Below are 15,688 nucleotides of genomic sequence, written 5' to 3' on the forward strand. Positions count from 1 at the left end.
GACTTCCTCGGTTCCCAGGGGGTGCACTAACCCCCTTCTGCCGCAGACCCCACCACCACTTCTCCCCTTGCCCCAGACTCCACCCTGTCTCTTCTCATCCCCCACTCCATCCCCGCCCCTTTTCCCCCCTCTCCCAGCGCCTCCTGCACACTGCTGAACAGCTGATTGCGGTGGGTGGGAGGCTCTGGGAGGACGGAGCTGATTCGCAGGGCCCGCCGGTGGGTTGTGCGGGAGGCGCTGATCCGCGGGGCTGCTGGTGGGTGCCGAGCACCCACTATTTTTTCCTTGTGGGTGCTCCACCCCTGGAGCACCCATGGAGTCGGCATTTATGGCTCTTTTATCTAGTAGAACAAGGCATAATGAGATCCAATGACTGGAACCTGAAACTGGACAAATGCAGACTAGAAATAAGTCATGCATTTTTAACAGTGAGGGTAATTAGCAATTGGAACAGTTTACTGAGGGATGCAGTCAATTCTCCATCACTTGAAGTCTTTACATCAAGACTGAATATCTGTGTAAAAGATACACTATCACTCAAAACAGAAATTACAGGCTTATTGCAGAAATTACTAGGTGAGGTTCTGTGGCTGTGTTATACAGGAGGTCAGATTAGATGATTATAATGGTCCCTTCAGACCTTAAAAATCTGTGAATCTCCGAACCTTCACTAGTTTTTAGAACCAAACCTTTTATGAGGTTCTGAAATGTTTGGCTAACTTAGTTCTTCTCCATTTCCACAAGCTTCTCCACTTTCAGATTAGAGACTGCGTCTGAAGTGCCAAGATACCTATAGGAAGGCTGGTTTCAGAGTAGCAGCTGTGTTAGTCTGTATTCGCAAAAAGAAAAGGAGTATTTGTGGCACCTTAGAGACTAACAAATGTGTTTGAGCATAAGCTTTCGTGAGCTACAAATGCATCCAATAAAGTGAGCTGTAGCTCACAAAAGCTTATGCTCAAATAAATTTGTTAGTCTCTAAGGTGCCACAAGAACTCCTTTTCTTTATAGGAAGGCTGTTCCCATGAGATATTTTGCCCAGTTTTCCAAATTCTAGGTGTTCAGTCAAGCATCCAAAAATTCAGATGCTTCCCCACACTGGACCTGAATTCCCAAACTGTGGATGTGCGCTTATCACTAAGAGGGGCCTCTAGCTTTTAGCTACTAATCTGCACCACAGGGTAGGCACTGATGATGACCCTAGCCTTATGCATCCCCACCTGAGTGAATCTTAGGGTTTGTACACACTAGCGCTTACTTTGATATAACTTAAGTCGCTCAGGAGTGTGGAAAAGCTGAGCAACTGCCCTGAGCAACGTATGGCGCACCAACCTAAGTGCTGGTGTGCACGGTGCTATGTTAGCGGGAGATGCTCTCCCACCAACAAAGCTCAGGGAAGCGGAGTTATTGAGCCAACGGGAGAGATCTCTCCTGCCAGCAGAGAGCACTAGCCATGCTACATCCACACAGCTAAATCAGTACAGCTGCTCCACGGCAGTGATTCTAGCCCTTGGAGATGTTCATGGTTCCTCCTGTTGGATTTCAGGGATGTCTCCGTTCTGGAATCATGTGAGAAAGCCCCATGACATCTGCAGACAACTGACACATCTGCACAATTACGATTATGATGGTCATTCCAGGGGATGCCATCTTCACCACTACTATCTCTTCCTGTCTGTGTCCTCCTGGCAACAGATCTCATCTCCTGTTCAGTAGAATTCTGATTTTGACCTCCTCCTCAATTTGATACATTGCTCATTTGAGATTTAGCACTATTTAGCTCCGCTGCTCAATATGCTTATCACAGACAATAGAGATGGTAATTGACCTAAGGTCTAGTCCTGCCATTGCAGAATCGTTCCTTACAGTATATTCTCCTGCATCTGCATGGTCACTTCGAACCTATTCTTACACCTACATTGCAGCAGTGGTAGGAGTATCATCAGGAACTAAAAAAAGCAGTCCTTGAGGAAGCATCAAAAGTTCAGACTAGTAGCCCATTGTTTGTCTACTCATCCAGAGTAAACCCTCCCTGCAGAGGACACTATGTAACAGTACTGATAAGAATACCACAGCCTCCAAACTTTCAGGGTCATCTTACATGGTTATTGACTGCTCTGAGAGGGACTTCTGGTAATATCAACCGTAACATGGATTGTCATGTTTTCTCTTCGGAAGGCATGCCCAGGACACAATGTGTCAAAATAATGTCTTTAATTTTTGGAAATGGAGAGGCTTTGGTCTCTTTTTGCTTTCTAGGGTGATGCATCAAGACCACATCAGCTCCTCTGTGACACGCAGTGATGGGGGATGCTGCAGGGAAATCTATTTTAATTCCATCCTTCCAGAACGCTCTCATTTTGAATACACTGCTGTTTGTTTATTTTAATCAAGTTCATTCCCATCACTCGGATTGAAATAAGCAGCTGATCTTGTCGTATATATGACCCATATGGGGGGGGGGGGTTATCAGAGCACATGGCAAATCTTATAACATCAATCATTATGCCTGAACAATATTATTTTTTGTTTCCCTTTTTAGCATCGCAAGCGATACCTTGGGCTCTTCCTGTTTTCTCTCGTGAAGAATTTTGGCCCCTTCTCTATTAAGAGCCAAGTCCAGCGAGGTGAGCCACTACCCTTTACTACTATCCTAGCCAAGGAGATTTGAGGGCTCACGCCCTAAGTATGTTGCTATAAAAGGCAGGAATATGTCAGATGCACCCATCTACCTACATTACAACAGGTCTTTAAAGGGTCTGTTGGGCCAGGGCTGGGTCTAAAGTCAGTATTGCTAGAATGCATATTTGCACTTCGGATAACACCTTATTGGTTAGTAATCATTTATTTTAAAAATAATTAAATAGCAAACACAGACGGCAGTGTGCAAATATACTGTATGATTAGGGCCCTACCAAATTCACGGACATGAAAAAACACATCATGGAGTGTGAAATCTGATCTCCCCTGTGGGACATGCGTATTGCGGGAGATGGGGGCTCCTACCATGCGCTGGGCTCCAGCTGCTAGTCTTGGCCGGGCTGGGGAGGGACAGGACTTTCTCTTTCCCTGCAGGGGCTGCTCCTGAATCAGGGTCAGACCCACCTCCGGGAACCTCCCGCAGCTACAGGAAGCATCGCGGCTGCTGGCTGGGAGCCCAGCTCTGAAGGCGGTGCAGAAGTGATGACCCCCCCATACCCTGCGACCTTATTTCTGTGCTGCATACACAGACACATTATTTATATACATCATAGAGCTCTGCATTTGTCAGAGGTGTGTTAGTTTTATATCATTATAATAATATCTGTTCAAAGTGATATAAATATTTACCTAAACACTTTACAAGGAAGTGACACTCTCTGATAAACTACAGACTATGCGATAAATCGCATTTACTATGCACCTTTGACCACCTCACCTACCTTGTGCTCATTAGACACCTTCCCAAGGATTTACATATAGAATTAAAATCAACATACCTCAGACCAATGTAATTTAGGCAGCAAGTTCCAAATTTGGTAGAAAGAATGAATCGTTTTTGTGGCTGGCAGTTTTTAATAAATATCAACAGTGTAAAGATGCTCAGAGTTTTGGAGTGTTCGGATAAATCCCTGGAAAGTCTAGTGAGCAGAGGGCAGATGAGGTGGCCAAAGGGGCCTGGTAAATGCAATTTATCAACTAGCTCTGCAATTCATCATATGGTATCGCCTCCAGGTATTTCATACATATAGTTCTTATTTATGTATTTTCAATTTACAGTCACATATGATGTGGGCATATGCATACTAATATATTTTTGAGAGAGGGAGTTACCCACAACACAAAATCCTAATCCCCCAACTCTACAAACATTCACACATGCATTTGGCATTGGACTTCAGTGGGTTTGAAATCCAGATCTGACTTGTACATTTACAGCCTGTTTGTATAACAGGCTGAATCTGAACTGAGACACTAACTTTTGCAGGAGTAAGCAGGTTGAAAATCAGATCCAAATTCTTAATCTCAAATGTATCTGTTTTCCTTATAACTACTTTGAACAACATAGTCAAGAGTTCTCGCTCTCCAGCCCAACAATAAAGGATAGTCCAACTGCATCTATCAAGGGTGCTTAGGGGAGGGAAATCTCTACCTTTATTAATTCTCAGCACGAAGATTTCTTTCTTTGTGTCTCATGCTGTTTTCTCTTATGCCAAGTGCCCACACTGAAGACTTTGCATATGTGGACTGTAAATATATACACAAAGAATATAAAAAAGATCAATACAACAAATGAAATTAAAAAATATGTAAACCAAATATTTCAGTCCATGGGCTAAAAATGCAGTTATGTTGGTTCTTTTCACAAGGCTCCCTTGTCTAGTTAAACAGAATGAGCAACTGGTAGAACTGATATGGTATCACGTTACAGCTCAGGGATCCCTAACAGGAATTGCAGAGCTACTTTCGTTGAGTGCGACTGTATGATTTTGGCAGGCCAGCCTTTGTACTTCCGTTTGCCTTTCAAATGCTGTCAGCTCCCTAGCTGTAGTGGGGTATGGTTACTGAAATACTCTATGATGATATTTCACACAGAGAGCTTAATTTATCCAGACACTCTAGTGTTGTATTTATACCCAGGAAATAGATCTGACCTGTTTTTTTTTATTATTACATTTTTCGCTTAACTGTGTTTCTAAGAGCTTCCCTTCTATATACTTCAGTTGCATCCACGAAAGCTTATGCCCAAATAAATCCGTTAGTCTTTAAGGTGCCACCAACAACACTTGTCGTTTTTGTGGATACAGACTAACACAGCTACCCCACCCCGATACCTTCTATATACTGTACCTGATGCTGCAAGATGTTCATCACCCTCAATTCCCTTTGACGTCAGTGGGAGTTGAGGGCAGCCCCATGTTGGATAACAGCATGATTTGGCCAACAGCATGATTTGACCTCAAGACCAATAGCAGTAAATAGGTAAAGAATATTGCTTGAGCTAAATAAATAAGTCCCCTAGCTGGGAACAGTAACAGATTCATTAATCTCTTATAGGGACCAGCCTCTGAGGTTGGGGGGAATAACACAGACCCACATTCTCATGAGGACAGTCTCAGTATTGACCCCAGTCCTGCAACTGGATCTGTGCAGGTGAATCATTTTCCTTGTCAATGGGGTCTTCATGGATACAAGGATTGGTCCATGTGAACCTGATAGCAGAGTTGGGGCCCAAATTGGTTAAATCACCTTATAATACAAACTGTGTTTCATTTAACCACCAACTATAAATATATTGCTTTTAGCAATCGATTAATAAACAATGGGAGTAGATTAGGGCACTGGCATTTCTTCCAAAAAACTTGAAACAACACCTCTACGGTAAAACTTTTGGGGATTTCAATTGATTTTCTTTAAGAAAAAAGAGTTTTCAAAATAGAGTAAATAAAGGGAATAGTAACATCTTGGCAGAATGATTTTTTTTCTATTAGGCACCCTAACAATTCTACTACAGGGAATTACAATGTATATATATAACTATATAAATATCGAGGGCTAGGTTCACAAGTATGCCCTCGATGCTTTGCATCACAGAGTGGCCTGGTGAATCTGGCCCCTGTTATATATGCTGTTGCCCCCAGTTTGTACAGAGAGAGATCTACATCGATTGGAGTTCTCCCCTCCAAAGTCATTCTCTTGTGTGTTTGTACCTGGTGCCTGTATCACTGCTACTCTTCATTGCTCCATCATCCGTGAAATTAAAGGTCCCGGTCCAATTTGCCAACTCCTCTCCACTCTGCCAGCTAAACTGCAGCCCTCTAATAAGAAAATGAGGCAGTTGATAGTTCATGTCATTCATTTGATTAATTCTTTCAGCATGTGTTCTGTTGTCCATTTCTTGATACAGCAGATATGAGACATTCACCAAAAGGAGGGAGAGGGGGGTTAAATTAAAAAATTAAAATATCAAGCGCCATGACTCTTGTTTTATTATTGTTAATAGTTAGGGTTGGAGCTTTCACTCTGCTCAGCCTGATTTTGCTAAACACAAAACAAAAACCTGTGGAATTAAAAGGCCAAATTGTCAAAGATAAGCACCTGGGTTATGCATGCAAAATAAGTGTACAATGACCAAGTAGGTAATTTCATACAGAGAGAGACAGTGTGTGTGAAACCAGATGATTGTATGTGCAAAGAGCTTTGAAACTTGGCTCAGTTTCCATTTGGACCCACAGGTTTAAAAATGATGGAATTTAGATGTCTCTGATTTGTGGGCCAGGCTGGAAGAAGGTTTGAGAATCCCTTCCCTGTCATTATGACATCTGATTGCTTGCCTAAGTCACATGGTATTGTTTCCATTCCCTGATTGGAGAACTGAAGTGTTATAAACAAATATGAGCCATTGCTGCTGCAACTGGTGTAAACACTCATCATGACAGTAGGCAGTTTTCTTAAAGCCCCAACTCTGGGAACCACGTACGTATGTGAGAATCTCAGCTTCCATTTTAAAAAAAGGTTTCTGGCCCTCATGGTTCTGGAGCAAAGCTTGAGAACATGAGCCGAGAACTCCCCAAAGGTTCAAAAGCCAGCAATCCAAGAAAAAGAACCATGATTTTTAAGCCAATCCTATGATTTGGTGGGCTTCACTCATGATTTTTGAACACTTGGGGTGACAATACTGTTTTCCCATGTTTACCAGCATGGGCTGGCTGGATAGTGTAGAAGTTGAGCTGTGTTGTAATGAGGGAACAGGTTGTCAGCTGATTTCTCAGGAAATTAAAGGCATTTAGATGTAGGGGGGTTATTTGGTTGATGATAAGCAGGAGGAAGTGATCCATCTATGTCCTTTTACCAGTGCAATTGACAGCTGTTATCTACACAGGAAGTGAATTAGGAAGAAGGAACTGCCTGAGACATGTAAATGAAGGGTTTTCTTCCTTCCAGAAGCAGAGAAGGAGGACAACTCCAGTTGTTCTCCGGCCTTGCACCAGGTATGTGTTTTTCTAAAAGATGTGCCTGGGGATTATTCTGGGGAAGTTCTATGGTTTGTGTCATACAGGAGGTCAGATAGATGATCACAATTGTCCCTTCTGGCCTAGGAATTTAGGAATGTATATGATAGCAGTTTACTTGTTCCAGATGGGGAAAATCTGTGGGCGGGCACATACTTTCTATCTTGTTATAGGTGTTCTAAGGCACTAGTAAATCCCAGTCAGATCTCTGGCACTAATTTCTGCTAAATACCTAGTGCGCCAAAGTAGCAGTATTTCACAAAATGAATAGCACACAGTGAATAGCCAGAGTTTGTCTACCACAAATACTCTTTCTCGCCAGCTAAAGTGGGTGATGTTAAGATGAACAGCCATCCCCCAAACATCTGTGTAAACAAAAGCCCATTTGTGCAAATAGCAAATAAGAAGGGAAACAAACACGGTCAAACCAAACGGCCAGGTGGAGTTCAAACAAATGTTCACAAGCTTGTTCTTGCAGCATGTGAGTAGCTCCACCGTGACCTCTCTTTATCTGCAACAAAGTGTTTGCTACATGACCTACTAGTAGGTGTTGTTTCAGTGGTTCCTACTTGTGTTAGTGCAGGCTAGTATGGCAAACTAGCCTCCTCCCACCTACCTTGATTATGAGCCTCTTGCAGGGCACAGCTGCATGGCCATAGTCCACCTCCAACCTATCTATTGTGTGTGCTAGCCCGCAATGGAGGTTGGGCTGCTGGGAATCATGTGACTATCATGTAGCTTTGGCTTTCCAAAAAACTCCAGTTGGAAACTACTATAGTAGTCTGATATAGTATTTAAAGGGTCTGTTGCCAGCATGCTGCTAATTATGTCATATACTCATAATATACTAAGGATAAATTTGAGTATCCATCATGCAGATATCACACGGCCCATTGCAATGATTATTATTAATTTGTTTGGCACTATAGTCCAAAGGCACCAGCCAAGATCAGATGCCCAGTGTGCTAGACACCATACTTTTCCTAGACTAGTTGGCTCTGCAGGTAATGGCAGTCACAGCCAAAATGTAAATACAAAATCCTTTATGAAATGATAACATGTCATTCCCTCTGTAACAATAACTCTGTTTACAGACATCTTGGAATAAAGACCAATGGCCTATAAGTAACTGAATGTGTCCCATTGACTTTCCAAAGATAAACAGAAATATTTAACCAGTGCAAAAGTGTATGCTGAATTATCATGAAGTAAGACCAGGTTGTAGAGCAAATTTAGAGTTTGCATTCATTTTGGATGGCGCTACTAAAATGGCCAGTTTAGACAGTTGCCTGGTAGGGGAATCATAGAATCATAGAATATCAGGGTTGGAAGGGACCCCTGAAGGTCATCTAGTCCAACCCCCTGCTCGAAGCAGGACCAATTCCCAGTTAAATCATCCCAGCCAGGGCTTTGTCAAGCCTGACCTTAAAAACTTCCAAGGAAGGAGATTCCACCACCTCCCTAGGCAACGCATTCCAGTGTTTCACCACCCTCTTAGTGAAAAAGTTTTTCCTAATATCCAATCTAAACCTCCCCCACTGCAACTTGAGGCCATTACTCCTCGTTCTGTCATCTGCTACCATTGAGAACAGTCTAGAGCCATCCTCTTTGGAACCCCCTTTCAGGTAGTTGAAAGCAGCTATCAAATCCCCCCTCATTCTTCTCTTCTGCAGGCTAAACAATCCCAGCTCCCTCAGCCTCTCCTCATAAGTCATGTGTTCTAGACCCCTAATCATTTTTGTTGCCCTTCGCTGGACTCTCTCCAATTTATCCACATCCTTCTTGTAGTGTGGGGCCCAAAACTGGACACAGTACTCCAGATGAGGCCTCACCAATGTCGAATAGAGGGGGACGATCACGTCCCTTGATCTGCTCGCTATGCCCCTACGTATACATCCCAAAATGCCATTGGCCTTCTTGGCAACAAGGGCACACTGCTGACTCATATCCAGCTTCTCGTCCACTGTCACCCCTAGGTCCTTTTCCGCAGAACTGCTGCCTAGCCATTCGGTCCCTAGTCTGTAGCGGTGCATTGGATTCTTCCGTCCTAAGTGCAGGACCCTGCACTTATCCTTATTGAACCTCATCAGATTTCTTTTGGCCCAATCCTCCAATTTGTCTAGGTCCTTCTGTATCCTATCCCTCCCCTCCAGCGTATCTACCACTCCTCCCAGTTTAGTATCGTCCGCAAATTTGCTGAGAGTGCAATCCACACCATCCTCCAGATCATTTATGAAGATATTGAACAAAACCGGCCCCAGGACCGACCCCTGGGGCACTCCACTTGACACCGGCTGCCAACTAGACATGGAGCCATTGATCACTACCCGTTGAGCCCGACAATCTAGCCAGCTTTCTACCCACCCTATAGTGCATTCATCCAGCCCATACTTCCTTAACTTGCTGACAAGAATACTGTGGGAGACCGTGTCAAAAGCTTTGCTAAAGTCAAGAAACAATACATCCACTGCTTTCCCTTCATCCACAGAACCAGTAATCTCATGATAAAAGGCGATTAGATTAGTCAGGCATGACCTTCCCTTGGTGAATCCATGCTGGCTGTTCCTGATCACTTTCCTTTCATGCAAGTACTTCAAGATTGATTCTTTGAGGACCTGCTCCATGATTTTTCCAGGGACTGAGGTGAGGCTGACTGGCCTGTAGTTCCCAGGATCCTCCTTCTTCCCTTTTTTAAAGATTGGCACTACATTAGCCTTTTTCCAGTCATCCGGGACTTCCCCGGTTCGCCACGAGTTTTCAAAGATAATGGCCAATGGCTCTGCAATCTCAGCCGCCAATTCCTTTAGCACTCTCGGATGCAACTCGTCCGGCCCCATGGACTTGTGCACGTCCAGCTTTTCTAAATAGTCCCTAACCACCTCTATCTCCACAGAGGGCTGGCCATCTCTTCCCCATTTTGTGATGCGCAGCGTAGCAGTCTGGGAGCTGACCTTGTTAGTGAAAACAGAGGCAAAAAAAGCATTGAGTACATTAGCTTTTTCCACATCCTCTGTCACTGGAAAACCAGTATATAAAATGTGATCCATCCATTCTGCTCTCTCTCCACCAAAGCACCCTGGAATCAAAAGGGATCATTCTAATTCCTCCATGTAGCACATTAAAAGAGAGACGATCCAATGAAAAAAAAAGTTGCTTTCTTGAGCCCCACTCCTGCAACAAAACCCATTAACGTGTCCCTTTATTCCCAAGTGGAGAATCATGGAAGTCAAGGGAAACCTGCACAGGTGTAAGAGCCCACTTCCAGATTCGGATATGTGCTCAGGAGCTTGGACCATCTCCCATCTGGTTTCCATTCTGCAAACAGAACTTTCTGAGAAAGGCAATGTGCATATTTCTGTGTGGCATGTTAGGGTAAAGCAGGCATGAGAAAGCTTTCACTCCTGCTGACTACTTTAGATTTTGTGCCTGTTGGAATAAATACTTGTTATTCTCTTCCAAGTTCCTCAGTCCAGCAGATTGGTGACTGCGCTTTATAGCTTTAAAGAGTTTTGATTTAAATTTAAACCAATGTCAAATGTGTCTGATTGTATATCCTCTACAAAGTTATTTTGAATTAATGAAGGCAGTAGTGAACAAGAAGATGGAGTAATAGTGAGACAAATAGTCCCAGTGCTTTCATAGAGCTGAGTTGACATTTGGATTTAGGCTCCATTTGGCAAGTTCAGATTCACATAAACATTTGCAAGCTGAAGTAGAAGGTCGCTCATCTCGACGTATAATTCGTATCAGTGTGTCCCTTATACATGACCCTTCCTGTGCCATAGCTAAAATTCAGACAGATGGATTTCAGATCATTGAAAAACACTTTAAAAATGTGAAGCAAAATTCTGCCCTCTCGTGCATCTCTACACAGCACATAACTTCTCGGAGAAAAGCAGAAGAAATGCTCAAATGCTCAGACAGGAGGATCTGTTCATAAAGGAAATGATAATTCCATGCTATAATACCCTCTTCTCAGGCCTCATTTGGAATACACCATGCAGCAATTGAGGCATGAAGTTTAAAGCACGGCATTCATATTTTGGAAAAGATCCAAGAGGAGATCAGCAAGGGAATGGAAGGTATGTATATCTTATGAGGAAAGGCTTCACATGCTTAGCCTGAAATGGCAGAGAAGAGATCTAATTAAGATACACACATACCTAAGGAGTGCAACTAAGGGTCTGGTTATGAATGTGTTCTCTCTTCATGGTAAGGACAAGCCACAAGGTTGTGAGCTAAGTTTAAGGAGAGAAAAAGTGTCAAGGTAGGTGTCAGGATCCCTCACTAAGGAGGGAGTGACACATGGAACCATTCAAGAATTTAACGACATATAGAGCTACACTACCACTCAAGAAGATACATTACAGCAATCCTAGGACTACTTGCAAGGAGGAATACGGGTATGCAGGATCGGGTCCATGCCTTTGTAATGTATTTTCTGGAGTTCTATTATAACTCTATATTTCATAATAGAACTATTCTTATGAGTAAGGCAACTTGCATAAACAACAAATTGCAAGGAAAACTAAGGGTGAGATTTTTCAAAAGCTCTCTGCCTTGGCCTAACTCTGCTCCTATCAAAATCAGTAGGAGTTTTACCTTTGACTTCAAAAAGAGCAGAGTGAGGCCAATGCTTCAGAATCTCAGCTTTAGTTTTTAAGAAGTTTTTAAAAGTTCCTTGTGGTTGTGAAGAAAACCTTGAAAACATGAACTAAGGGTTTGTCTCTAGATGGAGAATTAACACTAAGCAAACTGGGATGTAAATCTACGGTGTACTAGCTTACCATGCACCAGTCGGTGGTGTGGACCATGCTACCATGCACTAAAAGTTCCGTAGTGCACTTTGATCCACTGCTGTTTGAAATGGGAATAGATCAAAGTGTGCTACGGAACTTTTAGTGTGAGGTAGCAAGGTCCACACCGCTAGTTAGCTCATGGTAAGCTATTGCACTGTAGATTTATACCCTGGCTTGCTGCACACTAACTGTCCATATAGACAAGACCAAAATGTAAATTGATGCAGCGCTTTCTGCCTGAATCTGCAGACAGCTTGAAACAATGGCTCTGAGATGTGCAAACCACCCCACCAATCTATCTCATTGGGGTATTAATTCAAAAGCCTAACAACAACACTTAAAAAGTCAGCATTAACGATTTTGTTGCTTATCATCTTAGTGGCTGGAGTGAGGAAAAGGTAAGATAAGCCTCTGGAATTGAAAGTTGCCAGAGGAAGAAATGCAATGGGGTGAGTGCGGGAGAAGGAAGAAAGAAACAAGAAGAAGAAAAGAAACAAGAAAAGAGGATGGGGAAGGAAGGGAAAGTGGAGGCAGAAATAGTGGCCTAATATGTAATTGGGACAGAGAATCAAATATTCAAAAACAGCCTCCCAAGATATGTCTGCGCTTTTTTTGTGGCTGCAAATGATGGCTTTATGATTATAAAATATCGTCTCCCCCTTAAATTAGCATATTTTCCCACTGCTTGATGCTGAACATAACAATAAAAATCTCGAACAAATAACAATGATAATTAAGACCTTCGTTACTACATAAATGCCATATCTTGCCCTTGATCTTTGTGAAAAATCCCTCCTTGATATCAGAGGAAGTTCTACTGTGGATGGAAGGAAGTGCATGATCCTAATTTAGAGGCCAACTCACAGACAACAATTCACCATGGAGTATGTCCCTCTCGACAGACTGAGTTTTACAGACTTGCACTAGAAAGTACTCACAAGTCAGCTCCCTTAAACAAAGAAGACTTGAAGTTTTCAGGCCAGTAAATGTCAATAGCAATGTTTTGGCCTTAATCAGTAGCTACAAGGATTGAGCTAGTGTGTGGTTGAATGAACACTGAAGTAATGTGAAAATAATGGGAAAACAGAAAATTAATCAGGCTGCATAATTCTGGAGGGCCTGTCAAGGGTGGTGTCAGAAAGCAGCAGGCAGCCTAGCAAAAAGCCCCTTGCGAAAATCCAAATAAGAAACCACTACTGCCTGAACTGAGGTTTTAGTAGCAGGAGAGGTCAAATAATCATGGGTTTCTGAAATATTACATGAGCAAGACCAAGCAAGTGAATGAACTAAGATAAGGAATTTAGGATCCATATAATCATCTCATCAGATTACAGAGGTTCCATCTCAGGGCAGCTCTGAAGGTACAATATGGATGCAAGATATCTGGTTAAAGTTCAGCTCAAACAAGAGAGAAGATTCTGAAGGGCTTCACCTGGTCCCTGATGGCCCCATCCTTGCCCTAAACAGAAGGATGGTCTTAATCATTCGTGCAGCTCCTGCACTGATCTGCCCACTACTGATCACAGTCTAAATAATTACCTCTTTGTCATCGGAGTGTCATGGGGCAGATCAGGACAAACAAATGAAGAACTGATTAACCATCTGAAAGCTCAGCATTCATTTCCAAGAAGGTCGGAATAGCAATGAAGGCTCCATGCAAACTAGTCAGGGGGAGACTAGAAGACCCCAAACACCTCTAATGTCAACCAGTCCCAAGAAACCTCCAGCTCACTTGTTTCTTCTCAGGATGAGGGGTATTTACCATGATTTGTCAGGCTGACATCCCCATTATCTGTTGTACTGCAGTTACCCTAGAGAGGGTGAATAAACTCAAAGGCAAGCATCAATGGACTGAACCCAATGTCATTTAATGCCTGTAAGCAAACCTGAAACCTAAGTCTGCTGATCCCACACATGGTCTGGCGAAGGGTAACACTGAAGTTAGAAGATAATCCCACCCCCCAGTAAGAGGAACTTTATCCCTGACAGGAGGAGAAATCAGTGTGTTTCACACTTCTCCCAATGTCTTCCTGTCTCTTTCTCTCTTCACTGTCTTCACTCTTTCTCTCTCTCCATTCTCTTACTCTCATTCCTTGCTTATCTTTTACCTGCTTATCTTCTATCTCAAGTCCTTACCTGAGGCAGAATTATCTAGTAGTCAGACACTGGGAGTGGAAGCCAGAGAGCTCTGCCTTTCTAACACCAGCTGTGCCACAGATTCACTTTGTAGCCTTAGGAAAGTCACTTCATCACTCTGTACCTCAGTTTCCCCAAACCTAAAATTGGGATCATAAAACCTACCCTGCTGGGAGGAGGGTTGAAGATTCTTTAATTAATGTTCATAATGTGACATTACACCCCATATTCTTAATAGAAATATTGTTATGATACGAATATGGCATAATTAATATTTTTATGCAAGATGGCTCATGTGAGGTATCATTGAAAAGGTAATGATCTAGTGAATATGAATTATCCAATTTGTATACATGTATCATTTCTGTATCTGAGGTTAGGAGTATTGACTTTGTAACAATTACAATTGTGTGTGTATTTGGGGGAACACCCACCCACAGTAGGCAATCAGCCTGAATGAGCCATTTAAGAAGGACAATAGAACTTTGGAGATTCTAATCTCCCACCATCCTGAAAAACTTCCTAGGATGTTGCTTTGACACTGCAGGGTCGTCTAAGGGATGTCCCATGGTATGGAGTACCACCTTGAACGCTGCTGGTATTTTTCCACTGGAAACAAAGGGTTCCCACCTTATGTAAATTCTATTTAAGGCTGGGGAGTAAGGCAAACAGGAGTCTTTTCCATTGCCTCCCCATCCAAGAAGGAAGATTGCTAAAAACACCTGAAAGGAAAGGCAGGGGCTGAGTCCATGCTGAGACAAGGGTCCAATCTGTAAAGAGAAATAGCTGGAACTCTAAGCTACAGAAACTCTGCAACCTGTCTAAAACAACATTTAGGGTGAGAAATTATTTTCTTGAGTGTATTAAGCTTAGTTTTAATGTTTTGTTTTATTTGCTCAGTAATCTGCTTTGTTCTGTTTGCTATCCCTTATAATCACTTAAAATTTTACCTTTTATAGTTAAGAAACTTATTTCTTGTTTATTTCAAAACCCAGTTTGTGTGATTCATATCGGGGGGGAAAGGGGGCAAAAAGCTGTGCATATCTCTCTCCACATTGAGGGAGAGGGTGAATTTTAATGAGCATGCACTGTGCAGATCTTTCTATACTGCGCAAGACAATATTATTTTGGGTTTATACCCCAAAGGAGATGTTCACATGAGTTCTGGGCAATCCCCGAGCTGATTCCTCCCACACAGAGCTGATCTCAGTGTCTCTGTGTCCATTTGCAGCTGGGTGTGTCCCTACATGTGTGTGTGTGCTGGAGAAGGCTTGAGGGCCTGGCACAGTGGAACAGTGGATGATTTAACTGGGAATTGGTCCTGCTTCGAGCAGGGGGTTGGACTAGATGACCTTCAGGGGTCCCTTCCAACCCTGATATTCTATGATTCTATGATTCTATGATTCTATGAACAGGGTGAGGAAACCCAGGCTCGTGGAAAGGGTGGGCTCAGTGAGACCCCAGCACATCAGGTGACACCCCGGAAGGGGGGTCCAATCCGTCACACATAGTATGCCCTTTGAAAGTGCAATGTGTATTCCTGGCTCATTAACAGATTTCCCATGTGACCTTAGACAAGTCAGGTGGTCAATCTCTCTGACCTCAATCCCACATCTGTAAAATAAGAAGAATACCTGCCTAGTTCACAGGGGTGCTGTAAGGATACACCCATGAATGACTCTGGGCTGCTCGAATACTGTGCAGATAAGGGCTAAAGAAAAAACTATTGAAATAAATGAGGGAGGAGGAATTGCTTGAAGAGGT

The 15,688-nt window shown here is 42.9% G+C and overlaps 1 protein-coding gene across 3 annotated transcripts in view; it reads right to left on the minus strand.

Annotated features, from left to right (window-relative positions):
• ST8SIA5 (ST8 alpha-N-acetyl-neuraminide alpha-2,8-sialyltransferase 5) overlaps positions 1 to 15,688 on the minus strand; it is a 68,585-nt gene that overhangs the window by 36,580 nt on the left and 16,317 nt on the right. The window contains exon 2 of one of the 3 annotated variants that reach the window (XM_077816206.1): positions 5,688 to 5,795. The exons of the other annotated variants lie outside the window; for them this stretch is intronic. Within the exon in view, the coding sequence (XP_077672332.1) occupies positions 5,688 to 5,795 (108 nt within the window). The remainder of the gene's footprint in view (positions 1 to 5,687; positions 5,796 to 15,688) is intronic. 3 annotated transcript variants of the gene reach the window in all.

Source organism: Eretmochelys imbricata, chromosome 5 (genome assembly GCF_965152235.1).
Source record: "Eretmochelys imbricata isolate rEreImb1 chromosome 5, rEreImb1.hap1, whole genome shotgun sequence".
Classification (NCBI taxonomy): Eukaryota; Metazoa; Chordata; order Testudines; family Cheloniidae; genus Eretmochelys; species Eretmochelys imbricata.